The 26,267-nt window shown below is 43.9% G+C and overlaps 1 protein-coding gene across 5 annotated transcripts in view; it reads right to left on the bottom strand.

The window, feature by feature from the left end:
- LOC139554258 (plectin-like) overlaps positions 1-26,267 on the bottom strand; it is a 192,924-nt gene that overhangs the window by 155,955 nt on the left and 10,702 nt on the right. For 4 of the 5 annotated variants that reach the window (XM_071367000.1, XM_071367001.1, XM_071367002.1 and 1 more), the window contains exon 2: positions 14,424-14,634. In XM_071367000.1, coding sequence (XP_071223101.1) covers positions 14,424-14,631 — 208 coding nt within the window. In that variant the 5' untranslated portion in view covers positions 14,632-14,634. Of the gene's footprint in view, positions 1-7,552; positions 7,999-14,423; positions 14,635-26,267 lie in introns of those variants that run through there. The other variant, XM_071367009.1, reaches the window with a different exon arrangement.

The following is a 26,267-nucleotide window of genomic DNA, read 5'->3' as shown; positions in this document are numbered from 1 at the left end:
TGTTATTAAACATGTAATAAGACATGAACTAATATTGAAGATACTGAAATCTACAAGTAAATAGCATGCCTAGAGACTACTGTTCTCATTGATCAAGTGTTCTTAAATCATGTAATAAGACATAAATAACACTCCTTCAAGACTGTACTGATGTCGTTGAAAACCCGCAAATACAAAATTAGGGTGGCCATCAATACAGACCAGAGCTACAACTAATCACATACCTAAACAAGTTTGTCTTAAGGTAAATATCACGCCTAAGAGCCTCGACTGTTCTAATCGTTATTTTCTTACACATGTAAATCAGACATAAGCTAACATTGAAGAGACTTAAATCTTCCTAAATAAGATGTCATTCACATGGACCTCAGTGGACTAACAGGTCTGTGCCTTTCAACCAGAATAACTGAGACTGACTGCTCTCACAAGATATATTGGTTAGGAGTATATAGAGCAAAGCAGTGTGTTCAACGCTAATTAAACAGTACAGCAGTTATTATTATGACAGAGGGAGAGTAGTAAACTACCGCTTCATAGGTCCAATTGGCAACATTACCTCATGTACCAGATCACTGTAAATGGAACAGATGAGAGTTAAGACTATAATGACTAGACAAACCTGACATACAAAAACATGAGTCCCCCATTATATACAAAACTGTGCATACCACTGAATGACAAGGATGCCTTGAAGGGAGATACTGTATGGCAGGGTTTCCCAAGCTCGAACATAGCCGCAGAGTGACCAATCCCACTGAGACATGAAACAACACACTTGTGTCATAGGGGCAACAGCAGGAATGTTACTCCCCATGACCTGCTGCACAGGGGGGGGGGGGGGTGATTTGCCTTAAAGAGCTGAGCCAAAATCAGTCTTGCTTATTAGGTCTATAAACCAGGGTACCATTGAGGATTTCCTACACTGGGCAAATTGTTAGAGCTGTTGATAAGATATTGATGATAATCCGTCAATTGTTTTTCATGTCATTACATGACGATTATAAGGGGGATCATGGCTGTATTCAATACAATTCCCAAGTTGATTTAAAAAATGTTTAATCCTTATCATGGTTTGTGTCTTGATGGACTTGATGCTGCCACCACCATGCTTCACCGTAGGGATGGTGCCAGGTTACCTCCAGATGTGACGCTAGGTATTCAGGGTCCATCTTGGTTTCATCAGACCAGAGAATCTTGTTTCTCATGGTCTGAGAGTCTTGGGCTGTCATGTGCCTTTTACTGAGGAGTGGCTTCCATCTGGCCACTCCACCAGAAAGGCCTGATTGGTGGAGTGCTGCAGAGATGGTTGTCTTCTGGAAGGTCGGATTCATGGTCACCTCCCTGACTAAGGCCCTGCTCCCCCGATTGCTCAGTTTGCCCGGGTCGGCCAGCTCTAGGAAGTCTTGGTGGTTCCAAACTGCTTCCATTTAAGAATGATGGAGACCACTGTGTTCTTACGATGCTTCAATGCTGAAAAATGTTTTGGTACATTTCCCAGATCTGTGCCTCGACACAATCTTGTCTTGGAGCTCTACAGACAATTCCTTTGACTTCATGGCTTGGCCCAGCGTCGTCCGGGTTAGGGGAGGGTTGGCCGGCAGGGATGTCTTTGTCCAATCGCGCACTAGCGACTCCTGTGGTGGGCCAGGTGCAGTGCACGCTGACACGGTTGCCGGGTGCACGGTGTTTCCTCCGACACATTGGTGCGGCTGGCTTCAGGGTTAAGTGGGCATTGTGTCAAGAAGAAGTTTGCTTGGTTGGATTGTGTTTCAGTGGATGCACGGCTCTCGACCTTTCTCTCTCCCTCGTCCGTACGGGAGTTGCAGTGATGAGACAAGGCTGTAACTACCAATTGGATACCACGAAATTGGTGAGAAAAAGGGGTAAAATATATAGATAATTTTTTTAAGTCATCAAGCTCACTACTGTTGGGTCATCTGCAAATTTGATGACTGAGTTGGAGGTGCGCATGGCCACGCAGTCATGGGTGAACAGGGAGTACAGAAGGGGGCTGAGCACGCTTCCTTGTGGGGCCCTAGTGTTGAGGATCAGCGAAGTGGAGATGTTGTTTCCTACCTTCACCACCTGGGGGCGGCCTATCAGGAGGTCCAGGACCCAGTTGCACAGGGCGGGGTTGAGACCCAGGGCCTCAAGCTTAATGATGAGCTTGGAGGGTACTATGGTGTTGAATGCTGAGCTGTAGACAATGAACAGCATTCTTACATAGGTATTCCTTGGGCAGTGTGCAGTGTGATGGCGATTGCATCGTCTGTGGAACTATTGGGGCGGTAAGAAAATTGAAGTGCGTCTAGGGTGACAGGTAAGGTGGAGGTGCTATGATCCTACACTGTCAAAGCACTTCATGATGAAAGAAGTGAATGCTACATTTAGTTCAGTTACTTTTGCCTTCTTGGTTACAGGAACAATGATGGCCATCTTGAAGCATGTGGGGACAGCAGACTGGGATAGGGAGAGATTGAATATGTCCGTAAACACACTAGCCAGCTGGTCTGCGCATGCTCTGAGGACTAGGGATGCCGTCTGGGCCGGCAGCCTTGCGAGGGTTAACACGTTTAAATGTCTTACTCATGTCGGTCACAGAGAAGAAGAGCCCACAGTCTTTGGTAGCGGGCCGTGTCCGTGGCACTGTATTCTCCTCAAAACAGAAGCCAATGACCTTGAGCATTCTTGGATGGGCACTTCTAATGTAACTCTATGGCAGCACCCAAGGGGCTTGAATTTTTGAGCTCTCCCCATACATTTGTGGTGATGTAGTGTCCCATGAGTGACCGAACACTGAACCAATCACGGCGCGACTAGAGAACATTACCAACCCCTACGCTCCGTATTTTCCGCTGGCTGCCCCACCACCACCACCACAGAAAACACTGAGCTAGACCGCACCTGCCCTGAATGACTGGTCGCCACTGTCTCTTATAATTATCAGTGATTTTATTTTTGATACCTCATTATAAAAACAGCGATGGTGAGATTCCAATGGTGAGATTAATGCTACCGCTGTTTATGGATTTATTATGTGTGCCTGTGTCGGTCACAGACTACAGAAAAATCGCCATGAATCCAATCTATTTCGTCAGGCAATGTCCACATATATTCTATAATGTAATAATAATTTTAATCTCAATGCATGTGCAAGGCCTAAAAAATGCATTATTCTTAAAGTGGTAATGGCCTACTTTTTGACACTTTGCATGCTTTTTGGGAGAGGTGGGGGGGGGGGGGGGTTCTATATGGGGGGGCTCTATATGTACAATTATATGAATTATACCATTGTATAACATTGAAATCCCTTGAATTTGACGTGCCAATGTCTGTATGAACCCTCTTTAAAGGATGTATAGTCCTAGGCCTATGTTGTTGTATAGGTGGAGATATGGACAAACTTGCATATATTCACTTGCATTCCTCTAAGTATACATGTGGAACTGCATGAAAATCCTTTTTATTTGAACTTCAAACCATTTTGAAATGTGTATCCCAATGTCACACACTGGCCCCACACATTGGCTCTTGTATACACTTTGTACACACTTTTGTATACACACAGCCTTTGTATACACTTTTAAAAGGTCTATAAAGGCATAGCTCAGCACTCCTAATAAAGCAGATAGGGTGTGTCCCAAATGGCTCCATATTCCCCAAAAGTGAATTCATCTACTTCCTCAAAAGTAGTGCACTATAAAGGGAATAGGGTGACATACGGGACGTATCCATACTCTCATTTCATATACAGTAAAGTTTGGTAACTATGCCACCTGAGATGGAGAGAAACCCAGCCAAGGCATTGTACAACTCTTTCTGGTGGACTGAACTTCTCTTTCTCTGGGATAACAAATTGGGCCTGTATTTTTAGAAATCACTTTCATCCCCAACATTGGGATGAAGCAGGGGAGGATATGAATCATACACCGCAGGAGGGATGGGATGCATGTAGGTTTCACTTTAACTTTTTTCTAAGTTATGGAGATGCAAGTGTGAACAACATTGCCAAAGTTATGGGCTATGTAATTGATGGTATATTGAGAGATTTAATCAACATGAAAGCACTGGAGGAGCAACAACATATTCTCTTACTGACTTACTGAAAGCACGTCACTGAAATGGATTATTGAAATAGACATGCTTAGAATAGTAACTGTGGGAACTTTGCAGTGGCACATATGATTTATTATAATGCAATCTGGAATACATCGCAGTCAGACACGGAGCAAACAATGTGGATTTTAGTCTTTCCCAGGTGATTTGATGCATTGGACAGTCGAGTTGGGAACAACTCCATTTAAATTGTCTCAGTCTCCAGTATCTATGCTGCAATAGTCTATGTGCAGGGGCGATAGGGTCAGCCTGTTATATCTGGTGTAATTCTCCTGTCTTATCTGGTGTCATGTGTGAATTGAATTATGCTCCCTTTAATTCTCCCTCTCTCCTTCTCTCCCTCTCCTCCCGGAGGACCTGAGACCTAGGATCATGCCTCAGGACTACCTGGCCTGATCAAATCATCAAATCAAATGTATTTATATAGCCCTTCTTCCATCAGCTGATATCTCAAAAGTGCTGTACAGAAACCCAGCCTAAAACCCCAAAGATGACTCCTGGCTGTCCCCAGTCCACCTGGTCGTGCTGCTGCTCCAGTTTCAACTGTTCTGCCTGTGGCTAGGGAACCCTGACCTATTCACCGGACGTGCTACCTTGTCCCGGACCTGCTGTTTTCGTCTCTTTCTCTCTCTCTCTCCCGCACCTGCTGTCTCGACCTCTGAATGCTCAGCTATAAAAAGCCAACTGACAGTTACTCTTGAGGTACTGACCTGTTGACCTTGCAGGTCATCTATGAACGTTTGAACATCTTGAAGAACAATCTGGCCTTAAATTGCCATGTACTCTTAGTATCTCCCCCCGGCACAGCCAGAAGAGGACTGGCCACCCCTCAGAGCCTGGTTCCTCTTTAGGTTTCTTCCTAGGTTCCTGCCTTTCTAGGGAGTTTTTCCTTGCCACCATGCTTCTACATCTGCATTGTTTGCTATTTGGGGTTTTAGGCAGAGTTTCTGTATAGCACTTTATGACATCTACTAATGTAAAACAGGCTTTATAAATACATTTGATTGATTGAATTCCAGTCAATTCAGAAAGTAAACCAAATTCCAATTCCAAATGTTCCTCATTGAAGAGAATTGGAGTTTCAGTGTTGTAAGAATATTTAGAAGATAAATACATAATGCAGAGGACGAGAGGTCAATAGATTACTAATGATCAATGGAAATAGTTTTTTTCCTGTAATAGGGGATTAATGTCAATGGGTCAGAGACATGGGAGGAATTTCAGTCTGGGACTCATAGCTACAAGGTAGGTTCTCATTGGTCCAAATTGTTTATACATTGAATCTGAAATAGGGTACTTGTTATTTGGCCATTGGCCCAGTTTTATTGCAAGGAATTCTAATTGGTCAACCACAGGCTAGGGCTGGGTTATAAAACTACATCCTGTCCCTTTGTTCTGGGGAGGGAGAGAATCACGGGAGAGAATCACGGGAGAGAATCACGGGAGAGAATCACTGAGGACAGGGGAGCATGAACATCTACCATCTACCTCCCTGTATGATTTGATCTCTTTGAATAAACCTATTTTCCTCCCCCCGATTTGCTTTGGGGTCTGTGTTATTGAAGAAAACTCATCAACTGCTAACAGTGTACTTCAGGAATTTTAATGGAATTGACCCCAACCCCGGTGGACAGTTTGGCAGGTCCGAGAAGGGAGAAACATCAACCCCTCTTACTCATCTTTCCATTCACCGGACACAAAGGATCAAATCAAATTGTATCGGTCGGGTACACATATTTTGAAGATGCTATTGTGAGTGTAGCGAAATGTTTATGTTCCTAGCACCAACAGTGCAGTAATACCTAACAATACATGTTAAATTCAAAAGAAAGGAATTAAGAAATATTACAACGAGCAAGGTCAGAGTCAGGAATATAAATATATATGGGGGGATGTTTTTCAGCAGCAGGGACTGGGAGAATAGTCAGGAATGAAGGAAAGATTAACAGAGCAAAGTACAACGAGATCCTTTTTTTTTTTATTTTTTTTTTTAAATTTTATCCCCTTTTCTCCCCAATTTTTGTGGTATCCAATCGCTAGTAATTACTATCTTGTCTCATCGCTACAACTCCCGTACGGGCTCGGGAGAGACGAAGGTCGAAAGTCATGCGTCCTCCGAAGCACAACCCAACCTAGCCGCACTGCTTCTTAACACAGCGCGCCTCCAACCCGGAAGCCAGCCGCACCAATGTGTCGGAGGAAACACCGTGCACCCGCCCCCTCGGTTAGCGCGCACTGCGCCCGGCCCGCCACAGGAGTCGCTGGAGCGCGATGAGACAAGGATATCCCTACCGGCCAAACCCTCCCTAACCCGGACGACGCTAAGCCAATTGTGCGTCGCCCCACGGACCTCCCGGTCGCGGCCGGCTGCGACAGAGCCTGGGCGCGAACCCAGACTCTGGTGGCGCAGCATAGCACTGCGATGCAGTGCTCTAGACCACTGCGCCACCCGGGAGGCCATACAACGAGATCCTTGATGAAAACATGCTCCAGAGCGCTCAGGACCTCAGACTGGTGAAGGTTCATCTTCCAACAGGACAATGACCCTAAACACACAGCCAAGACAACACAGGAGTGGCTTCGGGACAAGTCTCTGAATGTCCTTGAGTGGCCCAGCCAGAGCCCGGACTTGAACCCAATCGAACATCTCTGGAGAGACCTGAAAATAGCTGTGCAGCGACACTCCCCATCCAACCTAACAGAGCCTGAGAGGATAAGCTTTGACTAGAATAAGGTGCATATACATATGAAGTGGGTAAAACAGTATGTAAACATTATTAAAGTGACCAGTGTTCAATCACATATGGCAGTAGTCTCTGAGGTGGAAGGATTGAGTACGGGGTGGTAGCCGGCTAGTAACAGTGTCTAAAGTTCAGGGCCGGGATACTGGGCACAGGCCGGCTAATGGTGACTATTTAACTGTCTGATGGCCTGGATGTAGAAGCAGTTTTTCAGTCTCTCGGTCCCTTTGATGCACCTGTACTGTCTCCGCCTTCTAGATGGCAGCGGGGTGAACAGGCCGTGGCTCGGGTGGCTGAAGGCCTACTGTACAGGGCATTGTATAGCCTACCTTCTGATACATTGTGATCAATGATGTTACAAGAGTATAAATAACAAAATACTTGCAATGGCTGAATCTTAATGTACCACTATTGACGTTGACAGCACACTTGTGGTAGAACAGCTTCCCACTATTCTGATGAGGAACAATACAGTAGGTGCAGTTTCCCATTGCACTGCGAGCAGCCCTGAAATAGACCACATCTGTGCAAATCAATATGGAACCACTTAACGCCAGTCAGCTACCCGAGTTGCCCACACACACGCCCCCTTCCCAACAACCCTGTACCTCACATACCCTGACATACAGAAGTGATTACAATTCACGTCATTAGCGCTGTACCAGCCACTCAGGGACATTAGAGGGGGTCTTTACCTTTATATTTCTCCCTGACGTTCTCATACGCCTGAACATAGTTCTGCTCCTCTGCATGGGCTGGCCGGCTGGCTGGATCATACATGGACATGGCCCTGGCTGCCACTGTAGTAGGGTCAGGTCACCCTCTCTCCTCTCTCGTTCCTCTGATCCTTCTCTTTTTCCCCCAACTGCTGTCGAGTAACTTTTCAGAAGTACAGTGGTATCTGCTGGTCCCCCTTTTCCTTCTCTCACGCGCACTCTCTCAGTGGGGCGGCATGTAGCCTAGTGGTTAAGAGTGTTGGCCCAGTAACCAAAAGGGCGCTGGTTCGAATCCCTGAGACGACTAGGCTGTGATATTGAACAAGGCGCTAAAGCCTAATTGCTATGGATAAGAGCGTCTGCTAAACGACTAAAATGTAAAATGTAGGCTATTCCCTTTAAAGCAGTGGATTTGATTCCAGACCACTAGCACCACCACTCCCCTCCTCTCTCTGCTTGAGAAATACCAACACACACAACAGGCCCTCCTCTTAAAGGCACAGAGGCAGACACTGAGATCTCCCACACAATCAGAGTCGGTCAAACCCCCCACCCCTCCCATACAGACACTCACACAGCTACCTCAACGAGAAACAAGTGACTAAGCTACATGGGGCTACACAAGTTCCTCTAACAGAGGGGAAACAGAGAACACACCAGGGGTATCAGATGGATCACAACTTCCCATCCACACATAGCTTTAACACCCAGCACTCTACACCACACTTTCCCAGAACTGGATGACAACAGATTACATATAAAGGCTGATGCCAGAGAGCCACACCTCTTCAGAAGAGGATAGCCCTGATACGACTTGTAGCTGTAGTATACCAGAGATAAATGACAATATGCTGTCCATTTCAGAAAAGTCCCCAGAAGGATATTGGATTTCAGAATTTCAGCCGCAACTGAAGCGGCACCATAATACAACGGAGAGATACAAAACATAAACTGCATTTTCAACAAACAACATGACTGCATGCTACAGCTCAGTTACAAATGATTCACATGACATGCAAAAACAATACATGTTTTGTCTATGTGCGTGAAGAGCTAATGAACTTAAAAATCGCCATTTTATTGGCAAATGTTTGTTTCTTTCCCCTTTTCTGTGACTTTTAGCCTGCTGGAAAATCCAATGCAAAGTGCAAACCTGATCTTGACAGTAAACAGAAAGACTCTAGAAATCTGTGCAAGTACATCACAACTAAAAAGAGCCACTGTGGATGCCAAGACATGTTGCATCATCAATGGAACCTCCCTGACAGGAAACTGCGCTTGTCAGAGTTCTCTCCGTCAGGAAGAGAGAGAGCGAAATAGGAGGAAAAGTACTAGAGTGACCCTATTACGGGAGGAATTGGAAACATGATGGCACTGCACTGACAGAACATTCTTCTTCTTCAAGGTGCTTGTGTGTGTGTACGTTTGCATTGTGTATTTGCGTGTGTGTGTAAGTGTGTGCGACCACGCACGTGTGCATGTGTGTTCTTAAAACGTCATTATAGTGAAGGGTATGTAAACACATATGGATGCAACGGGGATCTGCATCCTGACAGACGTCATTCAGCAGAGTGATTAGGAGAGGAAGCCTTCGCCAAGTTCAAAACTAGTCAACAAGATCAACTGCCCGAAATGTACTAAATTGCAAAAATATTTACCATGTCTGGCATGTGAAAATAGTTCTACATTATGATTCACTAACCTAGTGCATAGCACGGTAACTAGTTGAAGGACACGTAGCCTCGCCCAGATAACCAAGGTCATTATGACCTCAGAGGAAGAAGATTCTCCCTTTGTTAGAGTGCCTGCCTTGGGCTCCCGTGACTGACTGACTGCTGCCAGGCAGCCAACCATCCCATGCCTCAGCAACTACATTGCCTAACGAACACAGTAGTTCTACTGTCTTATCTCAAAACATTCAAAGAAGGCAGGAGGATCAAAGTAAATATTCAAGATGGACACTGTCCTCGGTGTTCGTCGATTGTGGCCACGTATTCTTTCGGATCTGTTCAGTGACGACACGCTTTTTTTTACAGCCTCTGTCATACATCCGGCTGATCTGTCTTTCCTAGAAGGTTAAATGCTTATAGAAAGGAAAAGCTTTACACTTACATACTTTTCTCAGGTTTTTGCTTGGCTTTCATTACCTAGACATGGTCCCCACACAGCAAATGAAGGGAATGTTGTTTCCAAGGCTATATATGCTCTAAACAAGGTAGTTGGGGTCCCGGATGCTGATTGGCTGAAAGCCGTTGTACTGTATATCAGATAATATACTATGGGTATGACGCAAAATGACTTGTTTTTTGTTCTAATTACATTGGTAATCAGTTTATACATGTAACAGCAATAAGGCAACTCAGAGGTTTGTGGTATATGGCTAATATACCATGGCTAAGGGCTGTATCCAGGCACTATGTGCTGCGTTTTGCCTGAGAACAGCCCCCTGCCGTGGTACAGTATATTGGCCATATACCACACACCCTTGGGCCTTATTGCTCAATTAACTGTAAATCTAGTCTAAAGTAGTAGTACAGCTGAAGTTGCCGTCCTGAAACGTATTTTTAAGATTACAGCCGAGTTAGGTTGGCACAGAGCACGGTAAAACGACCCCAAATCATGCCTATCTGGGTATCAGCGCTTCTTTGAGACCTGAAGCCACTTTGACGCATAACATCTTGAACAGAGATCAAACAAATCATACTAGAGATACTTTAGCTTTGGCTACTGTCCTCTTGTGGCATCAGTGAGCATTGCATGGGTCAGCAGCCTCTGTAAGCACAGCAGAATCCCCCCTCACTGCACCTATGTACAGTGTGTCTGGGATTCCCTATTATGTCTTTTCCTGCACACAGTACGGTGGACATTATGACGTCTTGATTGTCTAAGACCCAGTGGGCACAGAGAGAAGGGCTACATCCTAAATGACACCCTATTCCCTATAAAGTGCATTTATTTTTTTAGCCCTGGTTAAAATGAGTGCACTATGCAGGGATGCCATTTAGGACATAGAAGGTTTGACTTGTGTGAAACTACTTCACATTGCAGGTTCTGATGTATGGTTACTTGTTTATACCACTTTCTAGTGGAATCCCTCAGCTACTCATTCACGTGTAGCACAGGGGTGCTTTTAGTAGGGTCAAAATAACTATTTGAAACGTGTGATGAATAATTCATTGGACATCAGAATGTTCAGAGGAGCGAGTCATGGCCTTCAGTAAATCATGTTTTATATGTCAGTACATTAACAGCATGTTGACTGAAGTTTTTAACTCCAAGCTTTCTATGAGAATGTTTGAGAAAAACACCAAAATAAGGATTCTCTCTATCATATACTGTAGTGTACACAAACCTAGGCAATTACCTCTTTGGCAATGCCTCCTCTGAAGGTATAGGGGCAGTCTCCATAATAAGCAAGGCGGTGGGCAGAATAAGCAAGGAGGTGGGCAGATCCAAGCATGCGCCAGCGAGATCCTATTGGCGCATTATAGCATGTATTTGCACATTTCCGTTTGGGAACGCCTACTATGTGAAGTGCACAATACTCAATTCGCCCTTGCACTCCTTCTTAACAACATTTTTAGAAACTTTGACAAAAGGGTCAAGTCTAAGTTTTATCCAGCGCCATCTTCTCCCACTTCCCACCACTGAACGTCCTCTCCTCACCATAGTCGGGTGGTGAGAAGTTCTAAAACGGATGCTTCAGACTTATACATTCTGTGAGATATCTGTCTCCTTCTTCTATCCGTGGCCTAGTACTGACTAAAAATTATTTTCCGACGGAGATTGTCCACTGAGCTAGCTTTTTAGTTCAGGACTAGGCTTAATCTGTGTCTGGGAAACCACCCCTTAGTGTTAAACTAGTTCTCTCTTCAGCGAAGACTCTGGATGGTGTTTTGGACATGGGATACCATGGTACCACACTAACACTAACATTGCATTCCTCTCATAGGCTTATCATAATGCTTGCAACAGGAAACATCTGTCCAGTGAACCTGTCCTCTGTCACATCACTCCAGAAGGAAGGGTTAGTGTTTAATGTGTCCTTATCATTAATCACTGACTAAGGTCACACACCACCAGGAGTGTCATTTATGCAGATAAGTCTGCATAGTTGGGAAATGGGTAATAATTGTCTACACTGGCACCAAAGACACCTCCCAAAACCTTGTAAATTTCCCCAGGGTCAAATGCCTGGTATTCCAGGCATAACTGGAAAGTGAAGCATTTGAGATATAACAGACTGCCGATGGCTTGCGTAAAAAGGAACTGGTTTAACTAGCCCAAACCATCTACAGTAACTTCTGACATGTAGAGGTCAATCGAAGAGGCCTGCTCCACTAGGGTCAGAGGTCAGTGAAATGTCTGTGGGAAAGTAGGCTACCACACGACACCCTCAACAAAACATACGCGTAACAAAGTGGTTCTGCTAAATATAACTTGAGAAAGCTATCCACTACCAGTAAATGGAGACTATTCTGCAGTCTTTGCACAACAGCCTTTTGTATACAGTGCTACTACGTGCAAATGAATTTGCCTGTATGGCCGGCAGCTATAAAAGCAGAGGGATAACAAACAGTCCCGTCTCCAGTTGTTGTGGGTTAAGGTTGCTGTGGCCTAGCTTGTCAGACACACAGCTGATGTACGAGACCAGTACTATTGTGACTGCAAACCTGTGAGTCATATAACCACCTCTTTTATCTAAATGCATCTTATGTTTGGCAGCATTCTTCACTCATGCTGCCAAACATACCCTCGTAAAACTGACTATGCTACCACTTCTCGACTTCGGCGATGTAATTTACAAAATAGCCTCACTCTACTCAGCAAATTGGATGCAGTCTATCACAGTGCCATCTGTTTTGTCACCAAAGCCACATTTACTACCCACCACTGCGACCTGTATGCTCTCGTTGGCTGGCACTTGCTTCATATTCGTCGCCAAACCCACTGGCTCCAGGTTATCTATAAGTCTTTGCTAGGTAAAGACCCGCCTTATCTCAGCTCACTGGTCACAATAGTAGCACCCTCCCGTAGCACGCTCCAGTAGGTATATTTCACTGGTCACCCCCAAAGCCAATTCCTCCTTTGGCCGCCTTTCCTTCCAGCTCTCTGCTGCCAATGACTGGAACGAACTGCAAAAATCACTGAAGCTGGAGACTCATATCTCCCTCACTAACTTTAAGCACCAGCTTTCAGAGCAGCTCAGAGATTACTGCACCTGTACATAGCCCATCTGTAAATAGCTCATCCAACTACCTCATCACCATTCTGTTATTTATTTTGCTCCTTTCCACCCCAGTATCTCTACTTGCACACTCATCTATCATTCCAGTGTTTAATTGCTAAATTGTAATTATTTTGCCACTATGTCCTATTTATTGCCTACCTCCCTTATCCTACCTCATTTGCACACATTGTATATAGACTTTTTCTATTGTATTAATGACTATGTTTGTTTATTCCATGTGTAACTCTGTGCTGTTGTTTGTGTCACACTGCTTTGCTTTATCTTGGCCAGGTCGCAGTTGTAAATGAGAACTTGTTCTCAACTAGCCTACCTGGTTAAAAAAAGGTAAAACATTTTTTTTTTTTTATGTTTAGATGCCCTGGTCATACCATTTAATTTCAATGAGCATCTGTCTGGGTGTTTAGTCTACTTCTGTATGTACTATGTTATCAATTACTCTCAGCCCACTTCTTTAGCCTACACATTGACATTGGTCAATCGAAACCATATTTCCCTCTATCACACAGAATATAAATATTCAACAGCCATATAGATCCTTATCCAAGCCATAGCTGTGAAGAATAATTCCCTGACACTCTTCACTGCAGGGAGACCACCATGCTGCACTACTCAATAAGAGCCACAGGGTGTTAGCCAAGAGAGCCTACTTGTAACACCCATCCCAGTACAGGACAGAACTAGCAGCAAGTTATAATTAAACAGACATAACTAAGCAGATTAGAATAGATAATAGCTTTTAAATAAATGTTTGATACAGTTAGTAAAATGTGGGTCACAGCCAGAGTCAGCCAATTAACTAGTGTCCTTGGAGAAATTGTGGTTAAGTGCCTTGCTTAAGGGCACAACTGCCCAACACTGTAACTAGGCTACCTGCCGCCGTGCAGCTGAGTGAACATAAAGAAACCAATTTGATCTCCAAACTGCATCTTCCAACTCTTGTTGTGCTGACCAATGATAATATCCAGTCACAATGCTACTGCAGTCTAATGACTCCAACCCACCCCACAATCAAATCAATACGGTTTATTCCAAAGAGAGAATCTGAGAGTCAGTGCTGACACAGCAACATAAATCACACCACAATAGCAGTGGCCAGACACAGACTGTGTCCCAAATGGCACCCTATTTCCTATATAGTGCACTTATTTTGAAGTCACAGTGTCATATAGTAGACTCGAAGTTGGAGCCAAGGAAGGAGAGCCCTGAGATTGACAGAGACGAGCTCTGACAGCCTAATACACCCTTTGGAAATCAAACGGGAAACTTAGAGTTGTTACCATAATAGCTTAGCTCCTAAAGCCTCATTAGCAATGCAATGGCAATGTCATTACTGAGTCACAGGCTGTATGAAACACTTAGAGAACATTGATGAGAGCACCTGTTAAGATGAATGTATCAGTCCTCTGCTCTTGTCTAAAAGTGTGCGATGTGCGGCGTAGTATAGTGTATCTGATTTAATGATCTGTGTGTGTGTGTGTGTGTGTGTGTGTGTGTGTGTGTGTGTGTGTGTGTGTTTTACCAGGCAGGTCAATTAAGAACACATTATTTCTGACTCAGTCCTCTGTGTGTGCGTCCCACGCTCTTTTAGTCCAAGCTTACCTGCGATACGGAGAACGGCCCTCTCCGCCGAGTCCAGCACATGCACGTCTCCGGAGGTAGACTTGGAGCGTTTGATCTGGTGGTGTTTGGAGAGGTTCCAGGGCATGGTGTCTCCTGGGAACGGAGAGCTGCTCAGCTCACTGGAGCTCTCCTCGGATGCAGCCCGCACCAACGGATACCTCTTAGTATTCTCCTTAAGTTCCTCCATGGCCTGCATGAGCAACAAAGGAATAATGAATGTGTGCGGTATAGGATGGTGGGAAAACACAAGGGTGTGTTGTGCTGTGGACTCCAAGTTCAACGGAGCACCTTGGTACCTAAAATAGTAAATTCTCCTACTAGGTGATAACATATAGACTAGATGGATTACATGCCTAGTGTATATTAGTACTGGGGGGGAACACAGAAAATCAGGTTCAGAAACTGTACAAAAGATAACCACTTCAGCTAGATAAAACTAAAATATAACCTTGTAGAGATACTCGGACCATTTACAGTCGACTGTGAGAAAATTAGCATTCTTAAGCTACACTCTCCGTGGTGATGCACCAAGTCAGCTAGCCTCCTTTTCAGCTGAGTCACCATACAGTACTCAAGCTGCTCTCCACAGGGGCGCTGGCTGCCTCACCAGCCCGGCGCTGATTGGACGAGAGCAGACATGGTCCCAAGGGTAACCAGGCATAGAGCGCATCAGGCACGGTTTACACAGTGGCTATGATACCAGTGTAGCCTATCCCTCCACCGGCTAGGATAGCAAAGTGACAGCAACAACACGCTTTAATGAAACCTATGCTACATACAGCATCAACACATAGGCTATGCAACATCACAAGACAGCCTGCTGTAAGATAGCTTACTGTATTCCTGTCTAGTAGGAATCTTCAATAATATAGAGCAATGGGCACGTAATGAACATGCAAACAAATCACCAACTTTGGTAAGTAAAGTGATAACACTGATCACTATGTTAAGTAAAGTAATACTGTGAAGGAAAAATGTTACGTTTGTGCTTTTCTAATAACTAATTCAACTGGGTTCATGCAAATGACTGATTGATGCCTGGGAGGAATCCTCACTATAAGCATAAGCAATTTAGCAGGACGCTCAGAACACTGTTTTGAGAACGGAAAGAAATTTTTCAGTTTCAAGGTCTCTCCTTGGATAGAAGAAGTCTCGTGAGGTATTGGTCAGTCACATGCATAAGTTAATGATGAATTAATGAATAATGTAAATCATGCACATATAAGCAGTATATAAGAGAAAAATGGGACTGCCCCGATGGAGCTCACTTCAGACCGGTACTTGAGGCAAATTAACCTGTAGCCATATTACTTCAACGGTGTTTAACATGAGATCCTCTCTAAGCTTTAAAGGAATGTGGTTCTGAAAATAAATGGAAACTCCACCTTTGGCATTTTTGTGTTTTCTGTAGGTGTTATAACCACGTATTGCTACCACTGCATCATCAAAGGTATTATCTAAGTGAGTTTCAGAATATAGAGATTGTCAGAATATAAATGTCATCTGTACTAGCAGATGACTGATTTTATGAATCTTGTTTCTTAAGCTACATATGTTAACGTGGGCTATTTTTAGCACTTTTCTGGAATGCTTGATAGTTTTCCATTTCTTTACTGGGAAGCTTAGCAGAAGTAGATATTCTCATGTTATTTATGTTAGTGCAGGGTGAGCTGCACACAGTGGACTTCCTACTAGGGCACACCGCCTCAGTGCTAACAGTTTAACTCTGGTTCATAGGCACATGATTACTGCATACAATAGCTGTAGGATCAGCAGAGGCATTCAGGGCAGTTAGAGGGACATAAATTAGGTGACTTACATTGTGTCTTCCAACGCCAATGGGATAATGTACATTTGCTGAATCCTTATGACAACTCATTGACACAATGGTAGGGGTTAACTGAGCTGGGTTTCGATCTCTGATAAGTCATTGTCTCAACGCAGCCTTATAATGCTGTGAAAGGATCCAGGAACACAAATGATTTGGGTGGATCCAATCCTCCTTATAGAACAAGCATCTGCTGTCTGCTGAAATGTTTCATGTCACGATTTAGAGAGGGCACAGGGCCAGATATTATGGGGCATTTGTTGGTGTCAAGCAGAGACCCAATCAGTTCTTTAAAATCCATCTCAGCTGTTCTGAGCTGCCGTTCATAATGTCATTGAATCCAACATGAACTATGATAGACTCAATTTGCTGATGCAGGTTTAAAAATGTTTGGGAGCAGTTTATTGATGTCCTGTACTGGTGCTCCTCGTGCTACAGGGAGTGAGACATTTCTCGCCATTGAACTGCCCAATACAATGGCCAGAGAAGGGGATGGAGAAATCCGCCCATTCCTACCCCTCACACAATTCCCCCCTTACGGGCCCACGAGAAGCAGGATAGCGTAAGCCCGCCGTCCAGACCTCCCACAGCAGGCTGTGCCCCGTCAGATCCAGAGAGCGGGAAAGGAGCCGAACTCGACGACGAAGCCGCTGCTGTAGTCGGAGTAGTTGGAGTCAGCACAGCCGTCGGTGACACGAGGAATCTCAGCCATGAAGGCGCAGGTAGATCCGGCACCAGTGCAGCAGAGCTATTCCTTATGTCAATCTGCTCCGAACCTCTCCCAGTCACTCCCATCCACTTAGCAGCATGCAGCTGCCTTCGGGTTCCACAACTTGTGACATGGGACCAGCGCTGACTGGAACAAATCTTATTGCTGTTCTCTGTCTACTCCACTACAAGATGGAGGAGATGCAGATGGAGACAACTTCCTTGGCAGGCAAGTTCCAGGTAGCACAGGCCATTCGGATAGGGACAGATGATCAGGTTGGGGAAACATCCATCAGGCATCCAGTCACAGGAGTTGATAACGAGAAAGTTTAATTGCAAGTTCGCTCAGAATTGAAATTTGCTAGCTAAGCATAGCCACCTCATTCTTATAATCCTCAGCTAGTAAACAATTGCCGCATTGGAACTCTGGATTGTCAATATTGTCCCGGACAAGAGCGTAATAAACACAGCTTCTACAGCGCTGGAAACGTTTGTTAGCTATTCCAGGAAAAGCGGGTGCCATTGCAACCTAGCTATCTGGCTAGTTGGTAACAGGTTTTGATGCAAATATTTATGAACAAAATACAATTAAAACAAAATAAAACTTGGGAAACAACAGGTTGGTTGAGGCGCAGGAGATGTGACAAGAAATGACACGTGACAGGCGGTGACTACGGCATGTCAAGGGAAAATTAACCCCCAAAAGCACAAAATATGAATGACCCTGTCCAGTCTGTCTGCACTTGTCTATGTAATATAGAGTGTGGTTAGTAACAACAACTACTGAAAGATCCCGCTTTGTGTCCTCACTTATTACTGAGGGTGGACCCTGGTCGAAAGTAGTGCACTATATAGGGGATAGGGTGCCATTTAAAATATTGAACAAGTTGTCCTTTTCAGATAATACCATACTAAATATATTCACGTCACCAAATAATTTATTAAAACACACTGTTTTGCAATGAAGGTCTACAGTAGCCTCAAAAGCACTCTGTAGGATAGCACCATTGTGTAGCCGGAGGACAGCTAGCTTCCGTCCTCCTCTGGATACATCGACTTCAATAGGAGACTCATGGTTCTCACCCACTTCCATAGACTTACACAGTAATTATGACAACTTCAGGGGGGCGTCCTCCAACCTATCAGAGCTCTTGCAGCATGAACTGACATGTTGTCCACCCAATCAAAGGATTGGGGGAATGAATTTAATACTGAAAGCATAAGCTACAGCTAGCTAGCACAGCAGTGCATAAAATGTGGTGAGTAGTTGACTCAAAGAGAGAGAAATACAATAGTTGAACAGTTTTGAACAAATTAGTTTCTTCCAAAATGAAGGAGAAGCAAGAGAAAGAGATTTACTTTTTTTAAACTTTCATTTACACTTACTTAGCTAGCAAATGCAGCTATCTAGTTTAGCCTACTCAAACACCTTGCTTAAAGAGAGGGATGCTATGTTAGCTAGCTGGCTATGACTATCCAACACAACACTGGAACTGTTCCAAGTCAAGGTAAGCTTTTGATTTTACTAATTTATTGTCAATTATGATATAATTTGGCTTGGAAAGTTTTTTTCGCCTGGTCACATATAGCTGACGTGTTGTGCATTGAAGTCCACAAGTGAAGGGAAAAGGTGAGAGGAGGAGAGCTTATAGATGCGAGAAGGAATACAACGTGGCTGCTATAAAAGTGTTTATGCATGATCAGGGGTGTATTCATTCTGCCGATTCTGTTGAAAAAACATTTCTTAAACGGAAGCAAACGGAACGAAACAGGGATAAACATACCTGAATATGTCCAATAGAAACTCTCATTTGCAACTGTTGGTTACACTAATGATTACACCCTAGATCAGCTAGATGCAGGCAAGAGCGTGCAAGGCGGTGTTGAATGTGTCACTGTCTGTCACCTCAAAATTCTCTCTCGACCAGTGTGCACCTGTAACATTTTATTCATAGGCTAGCTTGTAGCAACCTCGATGGGTATAGGGAAAATTAGAGTATCATGTAGTAGCCTTAACCTACCGCTATTACATTGAACTGGGTGAATGGAGTATGAATGACAGTCAACCAATATGCTCCCTCATCTTGAAGGGCACCGACCGTCACTGATATGTCAAGTTTGAGGGTCTTGTGCAGCTCCTCGTTCTAGCTGTTTGCGGCCATGAATGACGGCCAAAGGATATGCGGGCTTTGGGAATGACTAGTGTGACATATCTACCTGAGCGCAGGTTGCGATTGGCAGTGGAGATGTTGAGGAGTGAGCTGAGGTAGAGGGGGAACTTGCCTATGAGGGACTTGTAAATAAATTGATACCAGGTGTGTGTATGTAACAAGGGCCAGTTGACCAGGGTGTAAAGGTCACAGTGATGAGTGTTGAAGGGGGCACTCGTAACAAAGAGGATGGCAGTGTGGTATATGACATCAAGTTTATTGAGGGAGGTTTTGGGGCAAGCATGTAAACTACATTGCCATAGTCCAGGATTGGCAGGATGGTTATTTTTAGGGTGTGCTTGGCAGCGTGGGTGAAGGATGCTTTGTTGCTGTACAGGAAACCAATTCTGGATTTAACTTTAGACGGTGGGTGATGTGAGCAGAGTTGTAGTACTCGAGTCCAGGACCGATTTTCATGACTTGTGACTCAGACTCGCCTTTCCGTGACTTGTATTTAAACTTGGACTGGATAGGCTATGATACGCAGAATATTAGCAGCACTGGGTGCACAGAGCAGAGAGGGTTCTGTTCTCTAGCAGTGAGAAGTACACGCCACACCGGCACAAACAGCCTACATCAGCTGGTGAGCTGTAGCGACGCAAAACGAAGATTGTGGGCAGCCAGGCCAACAGTGTGCAACTGCAGTCTGTATTTCAGGGCATTCCTGCATGTGGGCATTCCTGCATCTGTTTGTTCTTATATCGTTAACACTTAGCACTAAGTATAAGCAAGTGCAAGCAAATGAGCTGCGACAAGGTAGGCCTTCGTTCAGCACTTTCAAAATGGACACCAACAGAAATTCAGCAAGATGTTGAGGCCTTACTCTTACTCTTCTTTAAGTCACCACACACAGAGTGAGAGAGAGAGAGAGGCGCGGTTAGTCTATCATTTTAAGTATTTTATTAGGCCTATGTGGTCCAAAAAGGAAGGAAAACACAATCACGCGGATCCACTTTTATAGCCAATATAACGATCCACAGACAGTGCATTGCGCAAAACAAACCCTTGCAATATCAACTGGAATTACATGGGTCTATTACTGGACTTTTTGATGAAAGCAAAATATTTGAATGGGAAGAGCCTGTCACTGGCAAACGTGGTTACAAACCCGACAACACTATATAGTATGCCTACCTGTTGAGAAAAGCACATTGCCTAATTATAATACACAAAGTAAGCAACACAATAAAATGCATCATTCCAACATTGCCTAAAATGATGAATAAGATACTAATGAGATAGACCTATATATGCAATATAACAATTGAGATGTACAAACTATGGCATAAGGGGACGATGAGCGTGTACGAGGCAAGCCGTAATTTTGATTAAGACATTAATGAGCGAGCTAAGACGGACGTAGTCGATATTTCTAGAATGGTGACGGAGGATATGGCTGACGTTTTACGGTTTCCTAACCAACTGTGTTATTTTGTTTGTAACTTTTTTTTTTTTTTTTTTACTTATTTTGTACATAATGTTGCTACTATCATCTATTATGACCCGAAAAGAGCTTCTGGACATCAGAACAGCGATTATTCACCTCGAACTGGAAGAAGATTTTTTCTTTAACGAGTCCGATGCGAAGGATATGCTGCTTTCTTGAGACCAGGCCCAAATCCCCGTCATCTGCATGAAGACAGAGAAAAAGGGTGGGAGGTCGGGCTGCCTTCTGAGAATTCGTAGGTGAGTGAGTAAACCTCCACTGCCATTCGTACTATTGGCCTACGTCATTGGAAAATAAAATGGATGATCTACGATTAAGACTATCCTGCTAACGGGACATTAAAAACTGTAATATCTTATGTTTCACAGAGTCGTGGCTGAACAACGACACGGATAATAAAGAGCTGGCTGGGTTTTCCGTGCATCGGCAGGACAGAGAAGCTACGTCTGGTAAGACGAGGGGCGGGCGTGTGTCAATTTGTCAATAACAGCTGGTGCACTATGTCTAATATTAAAGAAGTCTCGCAGGTATTGCTCACCTGAGGTATAGTACCTCATGATAAGCTGTAGACCACACTATCTACCAAGAGACTTTTCATCTATATTATTCATAGCTGTCTATTTACTACCACAAACCAATGCTGGCACTAAGACCGCACTCAATGAGCTGTATAAGCAAACAAGACAACGCTCATCCAGAAGTGGCATTCCTAGTGGCCGGGGACTTTAATGCAGGCAATCTTAAATCCGGTTTACCTCATTTCTACCAGCATGTCACATGTGCAACCATAGGAAAAACAACTCTAGACCACCTTTACTCCACACACAGAGAGAGACGCATACAAAGCTCTCCCTCACCTTCCATTTGGCAAATATGTCCATAATTCTCTCCTCCTGATTCCTGCTTGTAAAAAAAAAAACTAAAGCAGAAAGTACCAGTGAATCGCTCAATACGGAAGTGGTCAGATGATGTGGATGCTACGCTACCGGACTGTTTTGCTAGCACAGACTGGAACATGTTCCGGGATTTATCCAATGGCATTGAGGAGTATACCACCTCAGTCACCAGCTTCATCAATAAGTGCATCGACGACGTCGTCCCCACAGTGACCGTACATACATATCCCAACCAGAAGCCATGGATTACAGGCAACATCCGCACCGAGCTAAAGGCTAGAGCTGACGCTTTCAAGGAGCGGGACACTAATCTGGATGCTTATAAGAAATCCCGCTACTCCCTCAGATAAACCATCAAACAGGCAAAGCGTTAATACAGGACTAAGATTGAATCCTACTACACCGGCTCTGACACTCATCGGATGTGGCAGGGCTTAAAATCTATTACGGACTACAAAGGGAAACCCAGCCGCAAGCTGTCCAGTGACGCGCACCTACCAGACGAGCTAAATGCCTTTTATGCTCGCATCGAGGCAAGCAACACCGAAGCATGCATGAAAGCACCAGCTGTTCCGGACGACTGTGTGATCACTCTCTCGGTAGACAATGTGAGCAAGACCTCTCTGGGACAGGGGGCAGTATTTTCACGTCCGGATGAAAAGCGTGCCCAAAGTAAACTGCCTGCTACTCAGGCCCAGAAGCTAGGATATGCATATAATTAGTAGATTTGGATAGAACATGCTAAAGTTTCTAAAACTGTTAAAATAATATCTGTGAGTATAACAGAACTGAAATGGCAGGCAAAACCCTGAGGACAAACCATAAAAATCAAATAAAATTCAGCATACCACTGATTTCAATGCCTGGCACTTTTATAATAGAGCGAAATCGTCCCCGATTGCAGTTCCTCCCCGATTGCAGTTCCTGTTGACATTACACTAGATGTCAACAGTCTTTAGAAAGAGTTTCAGGCTGGATTTTGGAAAAATTAGGGAGAAGTTGTAGTATTTCTAAGTGGTTCCCATTTTGGCTGTTACCAAGCGCATGGCCAAAAGGACCATTTGTAATGTAACTGGGACATATTGGAGTGCTAACAGAAGAAGATCTTCAAAGGTAAGGCATATATTATATCGCTATTTCTGTCTTTCGTGTCGCAACTCCCTGGTTGACAATGATTTGTTATGCATTTGTGTGCTGGACGCTGTCCTCAGATAATCGCTTGGTTTGCTTTCGCCGTAAAGCCTTTTTGAAATCAGACACCTTGGCTGGACTAACAACAAGTTAAACTTTATTTTGATGTATTGCACTTGTGATTTCATGAAAGTTTAATATTTATAGTAATTTAATTTGAATTTGGAGCTCTGCCATTTCACCGGATGTTGGCCAGGTGGGACGCTACCGTCCCACATATCCATAAGAATTTAAACAGGTCAACATTCACAAAGCTGTGGGGCCAGATGGACTACCAGGACGTGTACTCGAAGCATGCGCTGACCAACTGGCAAGTGTCTTCACTGACTTTTTCAACTTTTTCAACCGCCACAACAGATCCACAGATGACGCAATCTCAAATTGCACTCCACACTGCCCTTTCCCACCTGGACAAAAGGAACACCTATGTGAGAATGCTGTTAATTAACTACAGTTCAGTGTTCAACACCATAGTGCCCACAAAGCTCATCACTAAGATAAGGAACCTGGGACTAAACACTCCCCTCTGTAACTGGATCCTGGACTTCTTGACAGGCCGCGACTGAGTGGCCAAACACGACTCCAACACCATCATTAAGTTTGCTGATGACACAACAGTGGTAGGCCAGATCACTGACAACGATGAGACAGCCTATAGGGAGGAGGTCAGAGAACTGGCAGTGTGGTGCCAGGACAACAACCTCAATGTGACCAAGACAAAGGAGCTGATCGTGGACTACAGGAAAAAGCAGGCCGAACAGGCCCCCATTAACATCGACGGAGCTGTAGAGGAGTGGGTCGAGAGTTTCAAGTTCCTTGGTGTCCACATCACCAACAAACTATCATGTTCCAAACACACCAAGACAGTCGTGAAGATGGCACGACAACACGTTTTCTCCCTCAGGAGACTGAAAAGATTTGGCATGGGTCCCCAGATCCTCAAACAGTTCTACAGTTGCACCATCGAGAGCATCCTGACTGGTTGCGTCACCGCCTGCTATGGCAACTGCTTGGGATCTGACCGTAAGGCGCTACAGAGGGTAGTGCCTATTAGAGGTCGACCGATTATGATTTTTCAACGCCGATACCGATACCGATTATTGGAGGACCAAAAAAAGCTGATACCGATACCGGTTATTGGAGGACCAAAAAAAGCAGATACCGATTAAATCGGCCAATTTTTTTTCTTTCTTATTTGTAATAATGACAATTACAACAATACTGAATGAACAGTTATTTTAACTTAATATAATACATCAATAAAATCAATTTAGCCTCAAATAAATTATGAAACATGTTCAATTTGGTTTAAATAATGCAAAAACAAAGTGTTGGAGAAGAAAGTAAAAGTGCATTATGTGCCATGTAAAAAAGCTAACGTTTAAGTTCCTTGCTCAGAACATGAGAACACATGAAAGCTTGTGGTTCCTTTAAACATGAGACTTCAATATTCCAAGATAAGAGAGGTTTTAGGTTGTAGTTAATGTAGTATTTATAGGGCTATTTCTCTCTATACCATTTGTATTCCATATACCTTTGACTATTGGATGTTCTTATAGGCACTTTAGTATTGCCAGTGTAACAGTATAGCTTCCGTCCCTCTCCTCGCTCCTACCTGGGCTCGAACAAGGAACACATCGACAACAGCCACCCTTGAAGCAGCGTTACCCATGCAGAGCAAGGGGAACAAGTACTCCAAGTCTCAGAGCGAGTGATGTTTGAAACGCTATTAGCGCGCACCCCGCTAACTAGCTAGCCATTTCACATCGGTTACACCAGCCTAATCTCGGGAGTTGATAGGCTTGAAGTCATAAACAGCGCAATGCTTGAAGCACAGTGAAGAGCTGCTGGCAAAACGCACGAAAGTGCTGTTTGAATGAATGCTTAAGAGCTTGCTGCTGCCTACCATCGCTCAGTCAGATTTCTCTATCAAATATCAAATCATAGACTTAATTACATAATAACACACAGAAATACGAGCCTTTGGTCATTAATATGGTCGAATCCGGAAACTATCATTTCGAAAACAAAACATTTATTATTATCGCATATACCCTGACTCTGCGTGCAATGAACGCAAGAGAAGTGACACAATTTCACCTGGTTAATATTTCCTGCTAACCTGGATTTCTTTTAGCTAAATAGGCAGGTTTAAAAATATATACTTCTGTGTATTGATTTTAAGAAAGGCATTGATGTTTATGGTTAGGTACACGTTGGAGCAACAACAGTCCTTTTTCCGCGAATGCGCACTGCATCGATTATATGCAATGCAGGACACGCTAGATAAACGAGTAATATCATCAACCATGTGTAGTTAAATAGTGATTATGATTGATTGATTGATTGTTTTTTATAAGTTAAGTTTAATGCTTGCTAGCAACTTACCTTGGCTTCTTACTGCATTCACGTAACAGGCAGGCTCCTCGTGGAGTGCAATGAGAGGCAGGTGGTTAGAGTGTTGGACTAGTCAACTGTAAGGTTGCAAGATTGAATCCCCGAGCTGACAAGGTAAAAATCTGTCGTTCTGCCCCTGAACAAGGCAGTTAACCCACCGTTCCTTGGCCGCCATTGAAAATAAGAACGTGTTCTTAACTGACTTGCCTAGTTAAATAAAGGTGTAAAAAGAAAAACAAATCGGCCAAATCGGTGTCCAAAAATACTGATTTCCGATTGTTATGAAAACTTTAAATCGGTCGACCTCTAGTGCGTATGGCCCAGTACGTCACTGGGGCCAAGTTTCTTGCCATCCAGGACCTATACTCGGCGGTGTCAGAGGAAGGCCCAAAAAATTGTCAGACTCCAGTCACCCAATTCATAGACTGTTGTCTCTGCTACCGCACGGCAAGTGTACCGGAGAGCCAAGTCTAGGACCAAAAGGCTCCTTAACAGCTTCTACCCCCAAGCCATAAGACTGCTGAACAATTAATCAAATGGCACCTGGACTATTTACATTGACCTCCCCCTTTGTTTTTACACTGCTGCTACTCGCTGTATATGTAAAAATTACCTCGACTAACCCCCGCACATTGACATGATACAGTTACCCCCTGTATAAAGCCTCACTATTGTTATTTTATTGTGTTACTTAGTATTTATTTTTTACTTTAGTTTATTTAGTAAATATTTTCTTAAATCTTTCTTGAACTGCATTGTTGGTTAAGGTCTTGTAAGTAAGCATTTCACTGTAAGGTAATACCTGGAGTACCCCTCTCAGGAAGATAATTACTTCCCATTATTCCTAAACTACATAATTTCTATTCAGAGCGGCATTGCCTTCTGCCTGGATAGCACCCAAGCATGTCCAAGGTGAAGGCAACTGTTTGAGTTACTAGGCAACCTTGAGGAGTTTTAAAGGGTATGCTACTCCTGAAAGTTCTCTGGATGTAAAAGAAACAGGGAAAGTCATCAGTGTTTGCCCATTTGAATAGACTTTGGCAGTGCATGAATCACTCTCAGATCATTGAGTGAGGTCAAGAAGTTGTAGAAAGTTGGTGTGGATGTGTCTGTATAGTCTTAGACAACTCCCTTTTCTCCTCTAAT

This window comes from Salvelinus alpinus, chromosome 26 (assembly GCF_045679555.1).
Source record: "Salvelinus alpinus chromosome 26, SLU_Salpinus.1, whole genome shotgun sequence".
Lineage (NCBI taxonomy): Eukaryota > Metazoa > Chordata > Actinopteri > Salmoniformes > Salmonidae > Salvelinus > Salvelinus alpinus.
This window is presented reverse-complemented; position numbering and strand designations above follow the sequence as displayed.